The sequence below is a fragment of the Phaenicophaeus curvirostris genome, chromosome 5 (assembly GCF_032191515.1).
Source record: "Phaenicophaeus curvirostris isolate KB17595 chromosome 5, BPBGC_Pcur_1.0, whole genome shotgun sequence".
Classification (NCBI taxonomy): domain Eukaryota; kingdom Metazoa; phylum Chordata; class Aves; order Cuculiformes; family Cuculidae; genus Phaenicophaeus; species Phaenicophaeus curvirostris.
The window spans coordinates 29,025,135-29,046,104 of record NC_091396.1 but is presented as its reverse complement, the minus strand read 5'-3'; the positions used below and the strand labels follow the sequence as shown (position 1 = coordinate 29,046,104).

At 56.2% G+C, this 20,970-nt stretch overlaps 2 protein-coding genes across 5 annotated transcripts in view; both read left to right on the top strand.

The window, feature by feature from the left end:
* DGKZ (diacylglycerol kinase zeta) overlaps positions 1 to 12,456 on the top strand; it is a 41,892-nt gene extending 29,436 nt beyond the window's left edge. For 2 of the 3 annotated variants that reach the window (XM_069857981.1, XM_069857980.1), the window contains exons 19-31: positions 72 to 183; positions 415 to 614; positions 898 to 998; positions 1,135 to 1,214; positions 2,669 to 2,738; positions 4,134 to 4,174; positions 4,753 to 4,943; positions 5,412 to 5,443; positions 6,181 to 6,224; positions 6,608 to 6,728; positions 7,248 to 7,284; positions 7,575 to 7,674; positions 10,029 to 12,456. In XM_069857981.1, the coding sequence (XP_069714082.1) occupies positions 72 to 183; positions 415 to 614; positions 898 to 998; positions 1,135 to 1,214; positions 2,669 to 2,738; positions 4,134 to 4,174; positions 4,753 to 4,943; positions 5,412 to 5,443; positions 6,181 to 6,224; positions 6,608 to 6,728; positions 7,248 to 7,284; positions 7,575 to 7,674; positions 10,029 to 10,145 (1,246 nt within the window). In that variant the 3' untranslated portion in view covers positions 10,146 to 12,456. Of the gene's footprint in view, positions 1 to 71; positions 184 to 414; positions 615 to 897; positions 999 to 1,134; positions 1,215 to 2,332; positions 2,378 to 2,668; positions 2,739 to 4,133; positions 4,175 to 4,752; positions 4,944 to 5,411; positions 5,444 to 6,180; positions 6,225 to 6,607; positions 6,729 to 7,247; positions 7,285 to 7,574; positions 7,675 to 10,028 lie in introns of all 3 variants that reach the window. The other variant, XM_069857979.1, reaches the window with a different exon arrangement.
* A 768-nt stretch (positions 12,457 to 13,224) lies between these two features.
* On the top strand, positions 13,225 to 20,664 carry MDK (midkine). 2 transcript variants are annotated; one of them, XM_069858135.1, is made up of 5 exons: positions 13,225 to 13,243; positions 18,891 to 18,974; positions 19,066 to 19,227; positions 19,336 to 19,497; positions 19,939 to 20,664. In XM_069858135.1, the coding sequence occupies exons 2-5, from the start codon at positions 18,896 to 18,898 to the stop codon at positions 19,962 to 19,964; spliced, it is 429 nt and encodes a 142-aa protein (XP_069714236.1). In that variant the 5' UTR covers positions 13,225 to 13,243; positions 18,891 to 18,895; the 3' UTR covers positions 19,965 to 20,664. The 2 variants fall into 2 exon arrangements, with proteins under 2 accessions (XP_069714236.1, XP_069714237.1); XM_069858136.1 differs by lacking the exon at positions 13,225 to 13,243 and adding an exon at positions 15,775 to 15,847.
* Positions 20,665 to 20,970: the final 306 nt, after the last annotated feature.

The following is a 20,970-nucleotide window of genomic DNA, read 5'->3' as shown; positions in this document are numbered from 1 at the left end:
ACCCCCATGCCACAGATCCCTGCCCAGGTTTGGGGATTGCTGTCCATGCATTGCTTGCCATCCCTTCACAGGTACTGTGCAGGCACCATGCCCTGGGGCAACCCTGGGGAGCACCATGACTTCGAGCCACAGCGCCATGACGATGGCTGCATTGAAGTTATTGGCTTCACCATGACATCTCTGGTGAGCACAACTGTAGACTGCAATGAGGGGAGCAACTAGTCCAGTTGGTCAGGCTTCCCAGCTTCTCTTCTGAGCCTGTTTGGCAGTGTCTGCTCTCTGAGATTTAGGCAAGGTGCTGTCATGCCCTAGTCTCTGTGGATCCTTTACAGAACTTAGTTCACTGGCAGCATCTGACTGATGGTCCATCCACCCCTCAGTCCGTGCTCTGTTCTCACTTTGGACCCTTCACAGGCTGCCTTGCAGGTCGGTGGCCATGGGGAGCGGCTATGCCAGTGTCGACAGGTGGTTCTCACCACGTCCAAGGCCATTCCCATGCAGGTAGATGGAGAGCCCTGCAAGCTGGCGCCTTCCTGCATCCACATCTCCATACGCAATCAAGCCAACATGGTGCAGAAGACCAAGCGGCGCAACTCTATGCCTCTGCTCAATGAGTAGGTTCCTCAGACCAACCTGCCACCTCCTCTCCAAAGCAGAAGGGATGGAGGGGGAAAGGGTGGGCCTGAAATATCACTTCTAGAGGTATTTAAATCCTCTCTCAAGAAGGGCCTGGGAAGGTATCAGGTCACAGAAGTATGTCCAGACTGATGCTGGAGAAGCTGCTAGTGCCAAGCTTCCCACCTGAGTTTGTGCTCTTGCCTGCTTTGGAGGAGTGAATGGGGTAAAAAGAAAGTGCACTGTCACTTTCTGTCACTTTTCCTTCCCCCCTGCATGCAGCCAGCAGCCAGTGCCCGAGCGGCTGCGGATCCGAGTGAGCCGAATCAGCATGCATGACTACGAGGCACTGCACTATGACAAGGAAAAGCTGAAGGAAGCCTGTGAGTGACGAGCTGAGTGACCAGGGGGTGGGAGCAGCAGTCCCTGAGACTGGCAGTGCCCTCAGCTAAGCTGTGTGAGGTGTTGGGGTTGGGGCACAGGCTGCTCCCTGAGCTGTGTCTGTTCCCTGTCATGCAGCTGTGCCACTGGGGATCATCGTGGTTCCAGGAGACAGTGACCTGGAGTTATGCCGGACCCAAATTGAGAAGCTGCAGGAGGTGAGGGTTTGCCTGGGAAGCAGTCACAGCTGGATGCCAAGAATGAAGGGGCTTAGGGAAGGGATTTCTAAGCCTCCTTGACCTGTATGTACCAACACACAAGTTCCTGCTTCTAGTAGGAGGTCACGATTTGCCTTCACTCCATGGTGGAGGCAATATCCCAGGTGGGATGGCCTGTTGCTCCTTGTTCTCTGGCATCTTCTTTCTCAGCATTGCTCTTCTGACCTGGTTCTTCAGGTCCAGAGTGTCAGGGGCTCAGAAAAAATGTGGGGCAGTGCCACCACTCATTCTAAGGGGGCCTATTATCCACTGAGTGTTTAGGGAGGGTTTTCCTGTGTTTGTTTGCTGTGCTGTGTTCCTTCAGTCTTCTGCAGGCTCCATGTATCCTGGCACAGTTCTGTCTCCTCAGGTGCCTGGATTAGGGTTGTCCCTCCTCCACCTCTTTTCATTTGCAAGTGGTAACTTCTGTGCTCCTGTCAATGTGCTAGTGCATGTCCATGGCCTGGACACAGCCTGCATAAGCCTTACTCCTGGTGAACAATGCCTTCTGAGCCCTCAGCATGTTTCCTGGTGCCACACTGCTCAGTCTGATTTTCTCTCAGAAGACTGAAGGGACCTTGCTCGGTCCCCGGTGAGCTGTCTCTTGTGCCTGAGGAAATCCCATTCAGCATGTGCATAGTGTCCCACAGGGCTGAGTTGCAGAGCTGCTTACCCAGGCTCGCATGCTGGCATCTGCTCCTTGCTCTGCCCGCTCTGCATGTCTGTCCCTTGCCTGCCTTGTGCCCAGGCGCTGGAGAGGACAAGCAGACAGGCACTTGGCTAGCAGCTCCTGGGCTCAGAGGTTGCGCTTTCCTACAGCAGCAGCCTGGCAAACTGATACCTCTGCACCCTCCTGCACCTCTAAAGCTGTGCATTGAGGCTAGTGTTCCTTGGTCACCTTGTGATTTACCCTTCTCTCCTGCAAACACTGTGCTCTGGTGTCAGATCTGGGCAGGGACCAGGGACCTTGTCCAGGCAGTGTGAAAAGCCAGATATAGAGCAAACCCCCGTGGGATGAAAGCAGTGCTGGGGGGGCACCCACACAAATGCTGCAATGGCACTCCTTGCCTTTTTTGCAGGATTTTCCTCCACAGCCCTCTGCTTTAGAGTGCCTGCTCCTTCAGGTGTGTATGGCCTCGCTCTGTCCCCCAGGCCCACCTGTCATGTGCACTGTGCCAGTCTTGTGGGTTCATCTTGTGACACATCTCCCTCCAGTGAGCTGGTGTCTGTCAGCTCCAGCCTGTGCCGTGCTGTTTCTTGTTGCTGTATGCTGTGCCTGTGTTCAAGTTCCCCTTCCCATCCAAGCACCTGTGGTCCTCCATGTGTTCAAGGACCTCCCAAAGCAGGAGGATCTCTCTGGGGAGAGGTGGAGAGGGCAAAGAGAAGTGACTTTATCCTCTTCTATTTTTATGCAGGAGGGAGATGGAGCCAAACCAAAGACACTGTCAAGCCAGAAGCTATCGCCCAAGTGGTGCTTCCTAGACTGTGAGTATTATCTTCAGCTGGGAGTGCTGACTGTCTGAATTTAGGGGAGTGAGGGGAAAAACGCTTAGTGACAAGCCACTGAGAGCCACTTGCGACTGAGGGATGTTGGTGTCTTTGTGGCTGAGCGCAGCCATGTTTTCCCTCCAGCTGTGTCTCTGGCTGCCGACCATGAGTGGAGCGAGAGGCACCTGTTGGTCTGCTGCCTGCAGAATAGAAGGCATCCTGGCAGCATGCATCCTGTCACAGCGGCACTGCTGGGTTTGCTCTCCTGTGTCATGCAGGCAGGGGCCCCTTTTGCTCCAGCGTTCTGGGAGTGAGGCTCACCTGGAGCATCCCAGTGGTATGGGAGTGGACCTCAGCTGCTGCATCTCCTCTGCCTGAAAGTAGCTTTCTCCTCTCCCTCTGCCTTTGAGGTACAGAGGGAGAGCTCTTGGTCAGCAAAGTCGGCTGAGAAAAATGACTGATGATGGCGCTTCATCTACCTGACTTCCCAGCAGCAGGGCATAGAGCACAGCAGAGCACAGCTTTGTGCTGTTTCTTTCTCCCTTTTGGGTTCCAGCCCTGCTTGTGGAGCTGCTGCTGCTGCTTGGTGTCACTTACCAGGACTGCTGTACCAGGACTGCTTTCTGTCCTGCCAGTCTCCCAGCAGGAGGTTCTGGGCGTGGGAAAATGTGTCAAGAAAAAAGGCTGGAGCCTCATTCAAGACAGCACCACTTCATTAGAGTGGCTGGGTTATAAACCTTCAGCAGCAGCTCCCTGGCTATAAATCCCTAACCAGGCCAGGATAAACAGGGCTCTTTCACTCCTTCTATCTGCTCTGGCCCATTCCCATTCTGTTTGCGGAGACAATTCCTTGAGTCCCTAAGGGTCCCACCACAGCAACTTTGCCTAGGCGGGCACCAGCAGCCTGTCAGGACATGGGGGAAGTGCCACCCTGTTGTCGTGGTGCAACGAAATGCACAATGTTAAATTGGAGTAGTTCCTTTCCTGGTGCTGAGAATGCTGAGACATTGCACAGCCCTGAGTAGTCTGCTCAGGCTAATGCTAGAGCACCTGAAAGCCCCCAGAAAGGCCATGCCATCAGCTAGGTGTGTTCTTGCCTTCCACGTGGCTCCCTGCCAGGAGTCATTGAGGAGGAGATAGCAAGCAAAGGTGTGTTGCACAAGGGTGTGATGGACTGTCAGCGCAGGAAGCTGCTTCTCGGGTAAAGAGAACAGCAAGGGTCCTGAAGGGAATGAGGCTGCTCCTGGTCAAGGGCTGCTGTTTGCTTTGCTGTACCCTCTGTGCAGGCCACAAAGTAGCTGATTAGTTCACTAGCAGTCAGTGACAGAAAGTGTCTGTCTCCCTCATCCTATGCCAAGAATCACTCTCTCTCACTCTGTCCCTGTCTTACAGCAACCACAGCTGATCGGTTCTACAGGATAGACCGTGCACAGGTGAGTGTGGCCTCATCTTCTGCCATCATCCCCCTCACCATATGCTGGGAAGGCATGTCCTGCTTTCACGTGGACCAGCAGGCAGGCTCAGCCTCAGGGACACACAGGTCTTACACCACTTCCCTGCCCTGCCCTGTGGCATCAGCCCAGGGGGTGGCATGAGGGACCCAGCCCAGGTTCCTGTGGAAAAGGGAGGAAGTGTGGGTGGGAGCTCAGAGACTTGGGTTGGAAGCTGCCTGAAAGGGTAAGGAATAGACATGTAGCAAGGCTGGCCGGGGCACCTACTGCCTGGGGTTATCTTACCCAGCATTTAAATACTTCCCCAAATTATCTGAAGATGGGAATGGGGATGTGGAGATGAGATGTGTGGGGCAGCTGTTAGGTTGGGAGGAGATGGGAAGCCTGAAAAGGACAAGGAGACACTGAGGCTTCCCAGAGACAGCTCTAAGGACTCTTTGAGCCATCATCACTCTGCTGAGCAAGTGCGTGGGCTACAAGGCATGGGATGTGAGGGGATGGGAGATGGAGCGGTGCAGAAGTAGGTCTTGCTTTTGAGGAGGCTGATCTATGCCTTTCAGGAGCACCTCAACTATGTGACAGAGATCTCTCAGGATGAGCTCTATGTGTTGGACCCTGAGCTGGTGATCACCCAGACCGTGGGCACCTCTCCTGCTATGCCAGACATTGTTGACTTGTCTGCCACACATACTGGGCACCATTTTGCATTCCCCTCCTCTTCCTCCTCTCCACCCTCCTCTCCTGCCCCAAGGTGAGTCTGGAGTGGGGGTGATGGACCCCAGGAAGGATGGTCAACTGTGGGAGAGCCAGAGTTGTCTTTACAGCATTGATCCCTGGCCCAGATTACAGAGGGGCTTCTTGGGAACAAGCGGGAATTCACTGCTAAGTTAAATCACGGGGTGAGATGCTGTTCCATTCTCCCTGCTCCTCGCCCAGTGCTGTTGAAGGTAGTGGGGCATCACCAGGTGGCTCAGCTGGTGGGATCAAGCTGTAGAAATAGGAGTGGGGAGGGGGAAGAACCCATTCTAGGGAAGAAGCGGATAGTACGGCCAAAGAGCAGCAAAGTCCCTTGACTTTGCTGATGTAGGAGGTCCCCTGCCTGACGTGGGAGTGCCATGAGCAGGATTCTCCACATCCATACCTCCAACTGTGGTGTGCCGGTTTGGGTGATATACCAGGATTGGCAAGGCTAGTTACACCTTTTCTTCTTCACTTCCAGCACTGATCCTGAGTGCTACCTGCCACACAAAGGTAAGTCCTGTCACACCACCCCACAGATCATGCTGGTTTGAGTCCCTGACACATTTTTTTTTTTGGCCTGTCCTTTCCTTGATATGCAGGCAGGTGCCCTGCTGTCTGTGTGCTAGATAGGAGTGCAAAGCCCTGCAGACTAGTGACCCCAGAATTGGGCAGGAGAGACCTGACAGTGATTGGCAGTGTGGCCTGGCTAGGCACCTTCCTGACTGCCGTGCAGGAAATGGCATGGCTGATGGGTTAATCCTCCACCTGCAGAGCCTAGTGCGGTGGGCTGGGCTGGGGGGCTGTCTGTGCCAGGAGGAGCTCAGGAGGTGGGAGCACAAGGTCAGGGGCCTCACTGAGCTGAGCAAACTGAGATTCCTGGAGTGAAGCCCAGTGCCTGGAAGTGTGAGCGAATCATGGGTGAGAGTTGTCTTGGTTGCTGGCTTTCACACAGGATATCTTCTCCCTGCTTCCATCGCAAGTCATTCTGCCCATGGGCAGAGAGACTGCTCTCCCTGTGTGTGTACCTCCCTGAGGGTGAGGTCTCGCTGCACCCCTGGCTATGTAGGGTCTGCCTCCTTCCCTTGGCTTGTCTGAAGGCAGAGGAGCCGTGTGAAACCAGTCTGACCAAAAGGTTAGCACCTGGAATTGCTCCAGCTGACTGTTGAGTCCGCAGTACCTAACCCTTGGCTCCCCAGTTAGATGGCTTTGCAGCTTAGCTTTTCTGACCCAATCTCCCTTCTTTGCAGATGACCCTCTGATAGAAGCTGCCAAGAGTGGCAACTTCATCAAGGTAGGTACTCCTACTGCCTGCTGCGATGTGTGGCCGGGGCTGACTCTGAGTGCTCGCCTGACAGCCTGATCAGCTCTGGCATTTCTCTCGGGCTATTGGCCCTTTCAGCCAAACTCCATGATTGCCTTAGAGCAGCTCCTGTCAGCAGCCTTCCTCTAGAAGTGGTGGCTGCAGACCAGACAGGCTCCTAGCAAGAAACCTTGTTCCTCTCCTGAGGTACATGGAGGGATGGGACTCTGGGGGTGTGGCTGAGCTGGACAAAGCTCCCTGCCAGGCCCTGAATGTCCACACAACCTGCCAGTCACCCCAGGGAAGTGATGCTGGGGCTTGGGACTTGAAGCGGGGAAAGGCAACTCATCCTGAGCCATCTGGCCATCCTGTAGTTCCAAGAGCTGCACCGTGCTGGGAGAGACCTGATGGTGCGAGACTCCTCGGGCCAGACCGTCCTTCACCATGCTGTCAAATCGGGGAGCAAGGACATCGTTAAATACATCATTGACAATGGTGAGCTGGGGCCAGTGCCACCCTTAGCAAAGGAGCCCAGGTGCCAAAGAAGTCCAAACCTCTTTCAGAGAGGCTCAGATCCCTTCCCTCTGATTTTGCTACAATCCTGCTTCTGGTGTGTGAGCTTTCCCTGGCATCTCTCTGCCAATACTGGGGTGCCTCCTTGGCTCTTGCTGCATGCTGGCAGGGACCAGCATGTCTCTGGGAAGCATTTCTCAGTGTCCTGCTTCTGCCTTCAGGACAACTGACTTGTTGGTTTTGGCAGCTCCCACTGATATAGAGACTGCTTTATTTTTATTTGGGTATTTCTCTATACTGTAGAGTCCACAACTCTTCTTCCCTGGGCTCAGCTGCGGTCGGATGCTGTTACTGGCCTGAGTGCTTTGGAGCCAGGACATCTGCAGGCAGCATGGAAATAGCAGCCCCTATGAAAAGATGCAGAGTGGAGCTGGGGAGTAGGTGGGTCTGTCTCTGCCCTGCAGCAGTCTCACTCAATGTGTGCTGTCTTCCACTCCACAGCCCCTTCAGAAATCCTTGATGCCACGGAGGAGGAGAAGTAAGTTGCTGCTGACTTGCGTTACCTGTTTGCCAGACCCTCTGTGAGGTGACTTGTTGTCTAGGCACTTATCAGCTGCCCTCACTCTCATTGCTACCATGATTCCCAATCTGCTCTGGACTGACTGTCCCTGAGCAGCATCCCCTCCTCTGCTAGAGTTGCCAGGACAAGCGTGCCACCCACCATGAGCTTCTGCTGCAGCTGAATGGCTGTCCCTTGCTGCCACCCACGCATGCTGCATGTCCACATTTTGGGGCGACTTCTCACATCTCCCGCTTTCTCCTCCCCAGTGGCGAAACCAGCTTGCACCAGGCTGCCACCTTACGCCAGCGCACTATCTGCCACTACATCGTGGAGGCTGGTGCTTCACTCATGAAGACAGACCTGCAGGTGATGGCAGGAGGGCTGGTGGTGGGACTTTCTGGGAGGACCCAGAGTCTGGCCAGGAGCAGGGCCAAGCAGAAGAGCAGAGCAAAGGTGCTTTGGTTGGGGTCTTTGCTAGCCGGAGAGGAGCTGACATGAAGCACCCATGCTTGCCTAGTGGAGCCCAGCTATAGAAGGGTTAAATGCCTCTCTTCCCTGTGCTTCTCTCCCTGTTGTTTTATTAAATTAGAAGCAAGGGGCTGGAATGTCTCATCTCTATCTCCTCCTTCCCACTGTCCGGGGTCAGGGCAAGGACAGTCTCACTGTGAGCTCCCTCCTAGCTGCAGGGCTGTGGGCAGCCCGTGATGGGAGTGTAGGGAGCTCCTCTCCACAGGGGAGCAGGGGCAGCCCTTTCCCTCACATGCTGAGTTAATTGACATGTACCTTGGTGCTGGGTAGCTGTGCTAGTCACAACAGAGAGGTTGTAGGAAGAGGACTTGAGGCTGTGTTTTGGTGCAGGACGTTCCCAGGGTGGGTGGACAGCACAGAGGACATGCTTATGTCTATCTGGAAGAGGCTCCTAGCAACGGGCTGTAGCAGAGGAGATGTGGGAACAAGTCAACAAGTGCAGTCTATGGGTCTGGGGCACAGGGCAGGAGCCCAGAGAGGTGCAAACTCTCTGGGGGCCAGTTGAGCTTGGGGGCTGCCTCAGGCAATGTGCAACCCCCTTCCTAGTTGCCAGGGAGGTGTTGTACAGACAGTCTATGGCTCCCCATCACTCCTCCTTGGTCCTGGCCAAGGCTTGGGCTTTGCGCAGTGCCCAAAGCGGGGCTAGCCTGGCTGGAGACTCAGCTGGCAGCTACAGGTTAAGACAGCAGTGCCCAGTGAGGCAGTGACTGGGGAGGGGCAGGGAAAGCAGGTAGGTTTGGAAGCACAGCCTCTGTGGCCCTGGCCCCCATTGCTGCATGAGTGGAGCAGCCCCCACCCTGCCAGCAAAAAAGGGAGCCCTGCTCAGGCATGACAAGCTGCCTCGGGGAGTGGGGCTTGCACGTGCCTGTGCAAATACATGCCTCCGTTTGTAGCTGTTTGGGTCAACGCTGCGCTGCTACACTGACCTCGCATGGGCCCCAGCTCACAGCCTGCCTGCGTAGGCACAAACCCACCTTGTTACAAGCCCTGGTGTCAGACTTGTGGTGCAGGTTTGGAGGGGGCAGATCCCACACCCTGCAGCGGTGAGGGAGGCTTAGCCTTATAATTTGGCATGCATCGGCCTGGCTGGGCAGGGGGGCCCTGGCAGCTCCGGTTTCAGGCTACAGGCAGGCAGCAGGGCAGTGGGGCTTCTGCAGGGGGATGGGAAAGAAACTCAATTCCTCCTCTGGTCTTTCCCCCACCTTGTTAAATGAGCTTGCATTCATGGGCTGCGAAGAGGTGGCCCCATGAGGAAGGCTGGCACAGAAGCACGGAACATTATTCCTGCCCCTGGCTGCGGGTGTGTGGGACCTCAGGGTGTGCACAGGTCTTGGGGTGCATGACAAAAGTGTGAGTTTCCTGAGGTATCACGCCTCTTTTTAGCCATACATGGGAGTACTTTTGTCTGCAGCCGCATCTGGGCCTGGCAGAGGCTCCATGTGTCTGACCATTGTTCCTGCTGGAGAAATATACTTCAAGTTGCCCTGGAGGCCCTGGCACCCTGCCACAGCCACCCGTGCCCAGCTGCACACCAGAGGATGAGCTGGGCAGGCCAAGCATCCCTTCTGGGTCCAGTTTTCAGTTGCCACGGCAGAGTGCCAGGCTTCCGCAGCCTTTCTGAGCAGCATGGCAGAGCCCAGGCACTTGGCGAGGAAGAGCAGGGGTAGGGAAAGGGGAGAGGAGACGGAGCTGGGAGCTGTTAACAGATTTGCTTTTTATGGAGTGCGGGAGTTCATTAGTGGACGCAGTCCAGATGGCTGCAATAAGCTGGTGAAATGTGATCCTCCTCTGGGAGCAGGAGCGCTAGCCAGGCTGTGAGATGGAAGGGGGGTTGGTATTCCTGGGCATTCCCCAGACATACCCCTCATTCCTCACCCTCTCCTGCCTGCCCCCTCAGCACCGGGTAAGAGCAGGTCATGGGGACCAACTTGTGTCTCCTTTTTTGGGGCTGGTGATAGTTGGGGCCAGTTTCTGCCGAGGCCCTTCAGAGGACAGCTTCCAGCTCTGTGGCAAAGTTGGGCTTCTTGGGAACAGGCTTTCACTCTGTGATGAGCACGTGGACATTGAGCTACTGCCCGGGGCTTGGATGGGGGTTCTCACCTTTTCAGTGGGGGAATGGGGACACCTTTGGGTGTTGAGGCAGTGTTCTGGCAGTGCTTGGTGCTCTGACATCTTTTGCCCACCCTGTGCAGGGAGACACCCCCAAGCACCGAGCTGAGAAAGCCAATGATCCTGAATTAGCTGCCTACCTCGAGAACCGACAGCACTACCAGATGATCCAGCGGGAGGACCAGGAGACAGCTGTGTAGTGCTCAGTGTGCCTTAGCCCAAGCCAGCTCAGGCAGGACGAGAAGAGGATGACAGCAACTGGCAGAGAGCTGTGAGTCTGGCCCAGCCCTCCCTAGATCACAACCTGATCTCCGGATATGGAGACAGAAGAGCACTGCCCCAGGCTGGGCTGGGACTCTGTTTATGAGGGCAGCAGGTATTTGGGACTTGACCTGGCTCTTTGTGTGTACCCTTCTTTGCCCTCATCCTACCACGTTCCCTGCCCTGGATAGGCTCCATCCTGCAGCCCTGTTAGGGCTTCAGCTTGGACTGCTCCAGGTCACCCTTATGCATAAGGGTGATGCCAGTGCACCCCCACCTCCAGTCTCCTGCCTGTGATCCTTGTGAGATATTGTTGGTCACACCTTCTCCCTGCCAGCAGTGCCCCTCTTTTAGATGCTTGGCTAGGTTCATGTCCTGTTCCTCCTCTCCTGTCTGGCACAGACACAGGAGGAGCAGACTATGCGGGCAGACAGTTGAGGCAGACTTTGCCCCAAGGGAAGCACGATGACTTGCTACTCCTGCCTTCTTTTCCGTCCTGTCAGCTGCCCCGGGTCTCTCTGTCCCTACCAGGGCCTTCTGTGGCAGGAGGGAAGATGCTGGTGCACCCAGCCTTTCCTCGGAGCATCTGGGGCTGGTGTGCAACTGGAAGCAGCACAGCTACTGCCCTCCCATTTGCCTTTAGTGCTCAACCAGTCGGCAGTCTGGCCTGAGGCAGAGAAGGGAGACTACCAAGCCCTCCCACCATCCTTCCCTCCACAGGTCTGGATAGGGCAGCCGGCATCCCTGGTGTCTGCTGGGCATCTCTGTGTGAGCGTGCCGCAGCACATAGCTGTGGTGGAGAGCTGTGCTTAGCCTGGGCGCAGGCTGCAATGGAGCCCGTTGTATTTCCCAAATGCTGACTTGGATCTGGCTGCCCTCCTTGCTTCAGCTCCTTCCCCAGTGCTAGCCATTACACTGGGCTGGAGGGGCATTGCTGGGATCTGCTGTTCTCAGGGATTGCCCCATGCTCCCCAGCCTGTCAACATGCATCTTATGAGTCTGACTCCTGCCATCCCCCAGAGTGGATGCAGGGCTTTGCAGTGAAAAATTGGGAGCTTGACCAGCCCAGGCACAAGCTCCCTGGGCCGGTCACCAGCTCATCCTTTCCAGTTTTAGCAGAAAGAGGGATTTGGATGCATAGGAAGCATCAGGGCTTCTAGCCCTGAGCCATGCCTGTGATGGGATGTCATTTCACTTACCACCTGCCATGGGGCCTGAGGCACCATGACCATTCTTACCTGTGGGTGGGGAGCATCCACAGAGATATCAAGCCAGCCCTTCAGTGAGGCATTTGAAGCACTGACAGTCTCTGGGACCAGGAGGTGCCAGCAGGGGTTAGGGGTAGAGTTAAGCTGATGACTCTGGACCTTGCAGACATTACGTGGCCCTTTTGGGTGGGCAGCAGTTGTGAAGCGGATTGCTGCTCATATCTTGGGTCCAAGGAGAGGGTGCTGCTGATGCATGGGTTGTATGTAAGTGCACCTGCACTTACACCCAGCTGTGCCCACAGGGTAGTGCTGGGCAGCACCGTTCAAATCTCTCCTAATATCAAAACCATAAAAAGGGTATGAGGATACTACGGAGAACCAGAATAACCTTCATGTGTTTTGACTGCAGACAGAGTTCCCTTGGAGAATGGCGTATGCTGTGGTGGGGAACAGAGGCACAGTGCAGTGCAGAGTGCCAAGAGGCAGCAGCGGGACTGGACATTAATAACAATAGTGTCTCAACATGTTCAGAGCTGGGATGCTCCAGCAGCACCCAGAATTCCCATCAGCACTGCTCACTGGCCACCAAAGGACAAGGCACTGTCATCTTGTCAAAGGTGCAAACTCCTCCCCCATAGCCCAGTCCACAGGTGTTTACAGCCCCAGCTTCCCCATTTCTCCACAGTTTTGTATCTTCCCTTATAGTTTTTGTACAGGTAGTTAAAAGACACACTGTTCCCCTCCCCACCCGGCCCCTCCATGCGCATGTGAGCTGAGTTGCTGTGCAATTCCTAGCCTGGCTTATATTTCAGCGAAGGTGGAGGGGGTGTTGGTTGCCCTGCCTATGGACAGCAGGGGTTCTGTGCAATACCTGGATCTGTGTTTTCTAGTTGCTGTTGTAGGACTGTATTTTTTGTAATTCTGTAAGGGTGCTGGCTCTGACAGGCTGAGGGCCTGGCATTAGCCTGCATTCCCATCGCTTTTTGACTTGGACCGTTTGGATATTGTTTCTTGCCACTGAAATAAAGAGATGGATGTTTTAGTTCCTGTCTCCAGCTGCATCTGTGAGAACGTAGTGGACGTTGCACCGGCGATGCCCCTCAAGGTTGTACCCCAAGAATCCTGTCCCTGTCCTAACTGGGGAGTTCCCTGCTGGGCCATGTCCTTGCCTGCTTCCCTGCATAGCATCTTTCTGGGACAGTTGCTGAATACAGTAACTTTGTCCTGAGGGACCTTCTCCCCTACTCTGTGAGGTACATAAGTATTTGGTGTAACGTGGAACAGGGAGAAAGTGCACTGCCATCCCAACTGATTCAGAAGGGCTTGGAAGTGAGTCAGGAACTGTCTTTGGGCTGTTCCTGCCCTGCTCTGGTTCCTCCTCAGGGGAGGAGGCGACAGCCCTGATGTCAGGCCTGCCCTGCCCTTCGTAGCCATGCAGCTATCAGTGGGTACTGCAGCAGCATCCAGCCTCCAGATTTCAAAATGTTTGTCAGCCAATTTTGTCATGAGCTGTCCCCAGCTACAGTGCTCTGCAGAGGGCGAGCCTGCTCAGGGGCTTTTCCCGTTCATTCCCAGCTCCAGAGGGGAGCACTGGCATCCTGCTGAGCATCAGAGCTGCAATGTTGAGTTTCTTTCTGAAACGTCGAGGACTGGGATTATTTCCAGTGAGAGGACTACAAAAGTGGTGAATTAGGGACCCTTCTGCTTCCAGCCCTGGACTCGTAAGGACAACTGTGGCCAACAACATCTTTCCTGCAGAGTTTCTTTTGCAAAGGGAGGTAACTGCTCCAGCCGACAGCGTGCTGGTGAGGGAGCTGAGGATGGACATGGTGGCTGAGGGGGGCTGCGCTCATACCTTAAACTCAGATTCCTAAGGGCAGTTTGGCAGCCTGCCTTTTGCTCCTGCTGCCCCCTCCCTGCCTGGAGAACCAGGCTCCTTCCCCAGCTGCTTTCCCTTCCACCCCCCACACCACCTTTTCATCACCTTCAGCCTTTCAGCTCCCGCCTAGAGCTAACGGTGGGGGTCTGTAGTGGGTGTAAGGCACACCAAATTGTCCCAGCTTCCCTGGGCCGTTGCCCGGGGACCAGGCGGACGTGTGACTGGGAGGAGGGGACCTGCTCTGCTTCAGTTCCCAGATCCCTGTGTGTTGGCGCTTGGCCTATGTCTCGGCAGTGAGGACAGTCAGTAACCATGGCAATAAGAGTTTTCTGGCTGCTCCGGTGTCAAATTTATGGTGAGGGAGAGAAGCAGTCCCAAATGCGATCGCTGTGATGAGGGGTGTTAAGAAAGGGGCAGTCTACCTTTGGGGCAAAGCCCTGCCTTTCTCTCCAAAGGGCCCCAGCATCCCCCATTTCTCCCTTACAGTTGGGTATCAGAGGTCTGAAGATCTGTCTGGCCTCCTGTGGGATGGAAATACACCTGAAGGTGTATGCACAGGGGGCATGTGTGCAGGCTGGGAAGGCCATGCAAGCCCAGCCCCAGCTAAACAGAAATGGCGTGACAGCAGTTAGCCATGTCAACGATTACCTGCCTCTGCAAGTCTGAACAGGGAAAGCCACCCACCTCGCCCCATGCGTAGCTGTGTCCCCATGCTGGCTTTGCCACACTGTGCAGGATCCCCAAGGATCAGGCTTCAACTAGAGATGGAAACTGTGGAGCGAACATGCCGAGAATTATCTTGGGATGTTTTTAGAGGTAAAAAGCTCGAGTTAAGCAGTTGCAGGATAATGTACCTGGGCTGGTCATGCTCACTCTCTTCCCTCCTTCCCTTAGTATGAGGCCCCTTTCTACAAACATAGCCTTCTGCTGCTTGTTTGAGCTGGGAAAGAGCCATTTCCCCCACATCCTTCAGGAAAGGCCTGAAAGGACCAAGCATGGTCAATGTTGAGAGTGATGTGCACCAATGCATCTCTGTTCTCCCATGCAGTCAGCACTTGTCTCCTGGTCCCTAGCCTGAGGAGGGGAATGGGAATGGGAATGGCTGGAAATGGAGGAAGGAGTCAAAATTTGCATAGTGCTTCACCATACCTTGGACTGCTCGGCCCTGGGGCCCCCAGCGGTGTCTCTGGCTCCCAGACAGAAATGACTGAAGGAAAGCAGCAGCACTTGCCCTACATCCAGCTTTTTCACCGTTCTACCAGGCCCTGGTTTGCTCATCACAGCCCCACAACTCAGATCTGAAAACCTGATGCCACTGAAATCCAGCCAAAAGCAGCCCGCCTTCCCGTTCTTTTTAGCTATGATATGTCTCCATAGCTTTCTTCAGCTTTGGTTTAAAGGCCCAGCGATGGGGAGCTGTGGGGACACTACTGGCTTTGCTGCCAATCCAGCTGTCAAGGGCTCGTTTCTGCACCCTGTGCTCAAAGGTACAGCCCAGAGTGTCCAGCCCCTTGCCACCCCGAGCAGCACCCTGTGTACACAGCAGGCAGGGGAGAAGACACAGTTACACAGTTGCCAGCCCTTCTCTAAACTTTTGCAGGTGTTCAGGAAACTGATGGCAGGGTGTGAGTTAAATGCAGGAATCTCTCGGGAAGAGTTTTGAAGCAGCTCATAAAATCCAGCTTCCGCTCAAAGCCCACCTGTGGCAGCCCTGCTCTCAGCAGCCTTCTTCCAGAGAAAGGGGTGGAAAAACTGCTCCATTCCCCAAAGCAGCCCCATTCTTCTGGCATGACAATTGCCTTTCTGGCTTGGCCCCTCCTCACCTCCTAATAAAAAGGGATGGACAGGGGAAAGGGAGCAGTCACGTCTGCAAGGTCCTTTCATCCCCAGCCAGCCATCTGATCTTAAACTGCCGCTTGGTCCAAGGAGAAGGGATTCAGCACGGCCAGGCTGGGGACAGGCAGGTCGCAAGGGACAGGACTGGAGAGACGCTTGGTCCGGCGTGGAAGCGATGTGCTGCTTCGGGTGCTGAGCAGGTACCCCCTTCCCCAGGACACTCCCCGCGGGGCAGAGCAACCAGAGAAGGGTGAAAAGAGCAGAGAGAGACCGTGACGGGACATCGACGCCGACGGCCTTGATGGGGAAGGAGGCACCCACGGAGCTGGTGGAGACACGGGGTGGTTCCCCTCCCTCCAGCCGGACCCGAGGGTGCTCCAGGGACCCTCTCCCAGCCCCAGGGGAGCGCTGCCCTGCCCAGCTTTGCAGCTCGCCCCCCTCCAGCCGCGGGCTCAGCCGAACCCCGCAGGCGGGGGGGACGCGGAGGCCCCCGGGGCCGCCCCTCCGCCGCCCGCGCTGCCTTTGTGTCCGGCCGGGGGCGGAGGAACCGGAGGAGGAGCTTGCGAAAAGTTTTGAGCTAAAAAAAAAACCAAAACCCACCTTTTTTTAAATTTTTTTTCCGCTGCCGGCCGAAGCCTGACGTCAGGGGCCGCTGTGCGCTGCGCGGGGCTCCGCACGCGGCCGACACACAAAGGCAGCGGCTCCGCTCCCACCGCAGGTGAGTGGGGTCCGACCCCCGCCCCGCAGGTGAGGCCCCCCAGCCCCGCGGGGGAGCGGGGGTCCCGTCCCCCCCAAACCCCGCCGTTCTCGGGGTCCGACCTCTGCCCGCCCGACGCCACGGGGATGGGCGCCTCCGGCGAGGCGAGCGGCGACCGCCCCGGGAGGGCAGCGGGGATCCGGGCGGAGGGCTCCCCGGCCGGGGAACGGGCTCTACCGGGGTGGGGAACGTGGTCCCGACGGGGGAGGAACGGAGGCAGAAGCGTGGGAGAGCGCCGCCTGCTCCCCTTTCTGCCCCACGATGCGCAGGCAGAACGCAAAGCAAACCCTTTTCTCCTGTAGCACCTTCTCCCCGCCGCCAAGGGAAGGTGAGGCCGTTTGGGGGGAGCCCCACAGCCCCCACGGCTCTGCTCCCCTCCAGCACCTTCAGCGGAGCCTCTTGGTCACGCTAACCTGGCGGGTAAAAGCTCAATCTCCCCTCTCCTAGCAGCAGGGAAGTTTCTTCTGGCAGGGTGAGTGCGCCTCAAGACGCGGGCTCCCTGCGAGCTGAGCTCCTGCCCGGAGAGCTCAGCCCGGGCTCAGCCCTGCGCACGGCTCTGCCGGAGCCAGCTGCGAGCTGAGCCGAGACAAGAGTTCCTGCCGCTGGGAGAGGGGCTGCCAGAGCCTGGCAGGGAAAGCATCGGGGCAGCAGCGAGGGGACAGGAGCTGGGGAGGGGCATGTGCCCCATGCGAAGGAAAACACTTGCCCGTGGCGCTGCCTGGCCCTGAGCGGTGTCCAGAAAGAGGTCCCATTGCAGTGGTGGCTATTTGGACTCTGCGTCAGCATCACCAGGTGATTTTTTTAATTATTGTTTTTTTCTTTTCTTCATAGAGCTGATCCTAGACTATTCAAACCCATGGCAGCTAGAAGATGGGGGCGGGGGGGGGGCGGAGCGGCAGAGGAAATGAGGACTGCCACGGTGTGGCCATGCTCCAGGTTGCTCCATTCGTGCAGCCCATTCCTGAAAGGGACCATTGCAGTGTGGGAGCCAGGCAGGATCTGAGCAGGAGAGGAGCCAGGTCCCTGCAGGGATGCAGAAGGAGCTGGGATGCCTGCAGGCACTGGAGCTAGACCAGGAACAATTCTTATTTGACTGGCAAAGAAGGGATAGGGCTGCCTGGAAAACCAGTTGGAAAACTGCGCTCCCTTTCCCTTATAAATGCTTTAGGATGAGCTATGGCTGAGGGTCCCTGCAGACCTTTGCCTGGGGGTCATGGGGTGCTGGGCAGAGCCTGGGAGCAGATCCAAGACTCCCTGGAGCTGCAGCTGAGCTGCCCCTTGGAGCCTCCCCTCCCACATTCCTGCATACCCATGGTCAGGGTCCCACAGTGCCCATGCTGGGGGGAGCAAAGGGAGCCCATGCCTGCAGGGGAGGCAAGGGTGAGCACCGCAGCTGGGGCTGCCCACCCTGACTGCTCATAAGCCATGTCTGCAGGATCTGAGCTGGAAGGAACTGGGCTGAGAGGCAGGTGCAAGAGCACAGGGAAATGTTCTGCTGCTAAGGAAATAAGTAGTTTACAGAGCACCTGAAATCCACGGGATGCTGTGAATAGTGTGGGTGTCAGAGGTGCTGCCCCATCCAAGCTGCTGCAGAAAGCAGGACAGGAGTGCCTGTAATTCAACTCGGCCCCCATCTTGCCATCTGCAACCGGCCCGTCTGGGCTGAGCCCTTGCCTCCTTTGAAGGTAGCTGGGTAGGAACAGGGTTGAGCTGTGCTGTGCTTGGCAGGATGGCTCCCAGCCAGGCTGGGTGAGGGGGAAGGCAGCTCTTACCCCCTCAGCTGCGCCTTCAGCCAGCCGGGCTGTGTAATTCCCTGTGACAGTTCAATGCAGAGCGAAGCTGGCAGCTTAGCAGCAATGGATGCATGAAAGGTGAGTGCAGAGAGCAAATGCTAACCCCAGGCTCTTCCCTGCACTGATGTCCCCCAGGGCACGTGGTGAGTCCTGACTAGCCTGGTTCCGCCGTGCCCCTCATGGAACCAGGTCGGGTACTACATATTTGTAGTGTCATCCTAAAGGGCTTTGGGGGAGCAGGGAAGGGGCCACCAGACTTGAGACGCTGGTTCTGCACATCTGCACTCCTGCTGGGAGCGGGAGCTGGGATGCTAGTGTTGACAGCTGTGTCCCCATGGTGGCAGCTGGAGGGGAGCTGTCACCTGGCTCAAGGCCACCGTGCTGGGGGGCAGGACCCCAGGAGCTGCACCTTTGTACATATGCACCCTCATCCCTAACCTGCTCCCAGGTGTATGCACATGCATGCACACCCCCTGCTGTGTGCACAGTTGCTGTGCTGGCTGCTGCGGAGCCGGCAGTGGGTGCGGCTCTCCCACTCCATCTCTCCAATGAGCTCCCATGCTGTGAAGACTTTTTATTTTTTGTGGTGTTTAATCCACTGATTTAGCTTTCAGACCCCTCGTCGCAGTGGGTTTGTTTTTGCTGGGCTTTTTTCTTTCCATCCCTGGATTCTTCTGGAGCTGGAGAAAGGTACCATGGCAGCTGCATTCCCCTCATCAGAAGGCACATCGATGTGGAGTGTCAGCCTGCTGGGTGCTGGATAAAGGAGCAACATAGAAATACAGGGTGTAGAGGGTGGGCACTGGCACCAGGGAGCAGGACCCTTACTGCCAGCGTGCGGGCAGGTGATGCTTTGCTTCCTGGGGGCAGCCTGGTCCTGGTTGCACCCAACCAAAGGTCATTCCCCAGTTGCCGAGGCTGCGGGGGCAATGCAGGGGCTGCAAGGGTGAGAACTAGCCCAACAACTCCCTGGCCAAAGGCAATTGGTGAGATTCACAATTAACCTTCCTGTTGCAACTAATACACGCATTTGGGTGACAATGAGCAGGATATGGGGGTGTCCACACATGCACACACACAGGTGCATGTGTGTAATGAAGGCATCTGTCATCTCACCCCCAGGCAGGCTGCCTGCCGCCCATTGTGCCACCTCCTTGCTGCTGCATCACACCCTGATTCCTCACCTGCCTTATTCTCTCCCTCCTTCCCAGGCAGGATGCAGATCCGGGGCCTCCTCCTCCTCCTGGCACTGATGCTGCTGGCTGCCACCACTGAGGCTGGCAAGAACAAGAAAGGTGAGGGGCAGCCCAGGGCTGGGGGCTGACAGCAGCCCAGGGTGTGCTCCCATGCCCCCACAGTGAGCACCCACTCCCCATTCCCTTGCAGAGAAGGTGAAGAAGGATGTCTCCGAGTGTGAGGACTGGCACTGGGGACCCTGCGTCCCCAACAGCAAGGACTGTGGCCTGGGCTACCGTGAGGGGACTTGCAAAGATGAGAGTAAGAAGCTCAAGTGCAAGATCCCCTGCAACTGGAAGAAGAAGTTTGGAGGTGGGTGCATGGTGGCAGGGTGGCTGGGGACCACTCTGGGCTGCTTGGCCAGGGCTGGTACCCATGATGTGTCCTGGCTGGCTTTGATGCCTCTGTCCTGTCTTCCAGCTGACTGCAAGTACAAATTTGAGAGCTGGGGGGGTTGTAGCGCTCAGACGGGTGTGAAGACTCGCTCTGGCATCCTGAAGAAAGCCCTGTACAATGCCCAGTGCGAGGAGATTGTGTATGTGACTAAACCCTGCTCTTCTAAGATCAAGTCAAAGTCCAAAGGTCAGTCCCCAATGCCTGTCAGTTCCCTGAAGGGTCCTGCTGAGACCCCAGGCAGGGGCTCTCCAGGGACAGCTTGGCCCGTTGCGGTTGGGGTGTGTGGGGGGGGATCACATAGGCTGCTCTTCCCTCTGCATCGGAACATATGACAATCCCAAGTCCAGCTGCTGGCTTGGTGGGATGCAGATGCTGCTAGGAAAAAAACTTTGTCCACCTCTGCAAGTCAGCACCAACTTTGAGGGGACAAAGGATTTCCCCCTCTCCTCAGTGGGGCTGGTGCAAAAAGTGGCTTTGCATGGTGAGGGAAGGCTGCCTGCAGGGATGCAGCCCCTGCGCCACGCCAAGCTAGCTGTGCTGGCTATGTTTCTGCCATGGCAGCACCTGGGGGTTGCAGTGCTGCTGGCAGACTCACTAATTCTTGTCTCTTGTACTTCTTGGATGCAGCAAAGAAGAGTAAGGGAAAGGACTAGAGCGGGAGCCCAGCATCCTCGTCAGCCCCTTGACATGGTGCCTGTGGGGCTGTAAGTCCAGATGTAGCTGGCCCACATTCCAGTCTTCCTTCTCCTCTCCTTCCTCCTTCCCACAATCTCCTCTTTCACTGAGATGCCTTGTTTTAATTGCTGGCGTTGTAGAGAGCAAACCCACCCATACTGCAGGAGGGGCTGCCCCTCTCTCTGCTGCCTCACCACCGATGCCGGTGCATCCTACTCACCTCCTCTTAGCTGGTTTTGGAGTTCACTGGGATGGACCTGGAGAGCTAGGATGAGAACACACATTTTTCCACTGCCTGGCACAAATGAGTTGCCTTTACTGTGTCCTTTCGCAAGCCTAGGAGCCTCCTCACTCCTCTGCTGGGCACCAGTGCCAGAGATAAGGGTTGGGTGTTGAATGCCTGAATAACCTCATCACTCAGCCCCTTGCTCACCTGAAGACTGCTCTCAGCCCAAGGGACTTCTTCCAGCATCCCTTCGTCCAGGGCAGGGGTTTCCTACAGCAGCTGGGAAAAACAAAGCCACCACCCCTGGGAACCACCACATCCCCTCTCCTCCATCACTTCTAACCATGTGCATGGGTGCTGGGGCTGCAGCCCCTCTGCCTTCGATGCACTGACACTGGTGCTGTGTGGAAGCTCTCACTGCTTTTGGAAAACAGGGTTTGTTTTCTTTTCCAATAAAAAATATTTTTAAAAAAAATAACTCGACCCATCTATCATCCCCACAAGGTGCTGCTGTGCTGGAAACCCCAGGAAACCCTACCAGGACCAGCAGTGGTCGCCATGCAATTGACAGCAGTGGCATGGGTACCACTACACATGGCCCTGGAGAAGGGGGCGAGGGGGTTGTCAAACCTCACAGCCTCTTCTCAGCAGTGCTTCTGGCTGCCCTCCTCACTCTCAGAAGAAAAGATGGAGCTGCCACCCTTGTGCTGCAGGAAACATCACCAATGGGTGACACTGGGAAGCTGGAGAGGAGCGAT

Excerpts from the sequence above, each read along its gene's own strand:
- MDK (XM_069858135.1), top strand. The coding sequence starts at position 18,896 with ATGCAGATCCGGGGCCTCCTCCTCCTCCTGGCACTGATGCTGCTGGCT. Across the intron at positions 18,975-19,065 it reads GGCTGGCAAGAACAAGAAAG|AGAAGGTGAAGAAGGATGTC; the intron begins GTGAGGGGCAGC and ends ATTCCCTTGCAG. Across the intron at positions 19,228-19,335 it reads CTGGAAGAAGAAGTTTGGAG|CTGACTGCAAGTACAAATTT; the intron begins GTGGGTGCATGG and ends CCTGTCTTCCAG.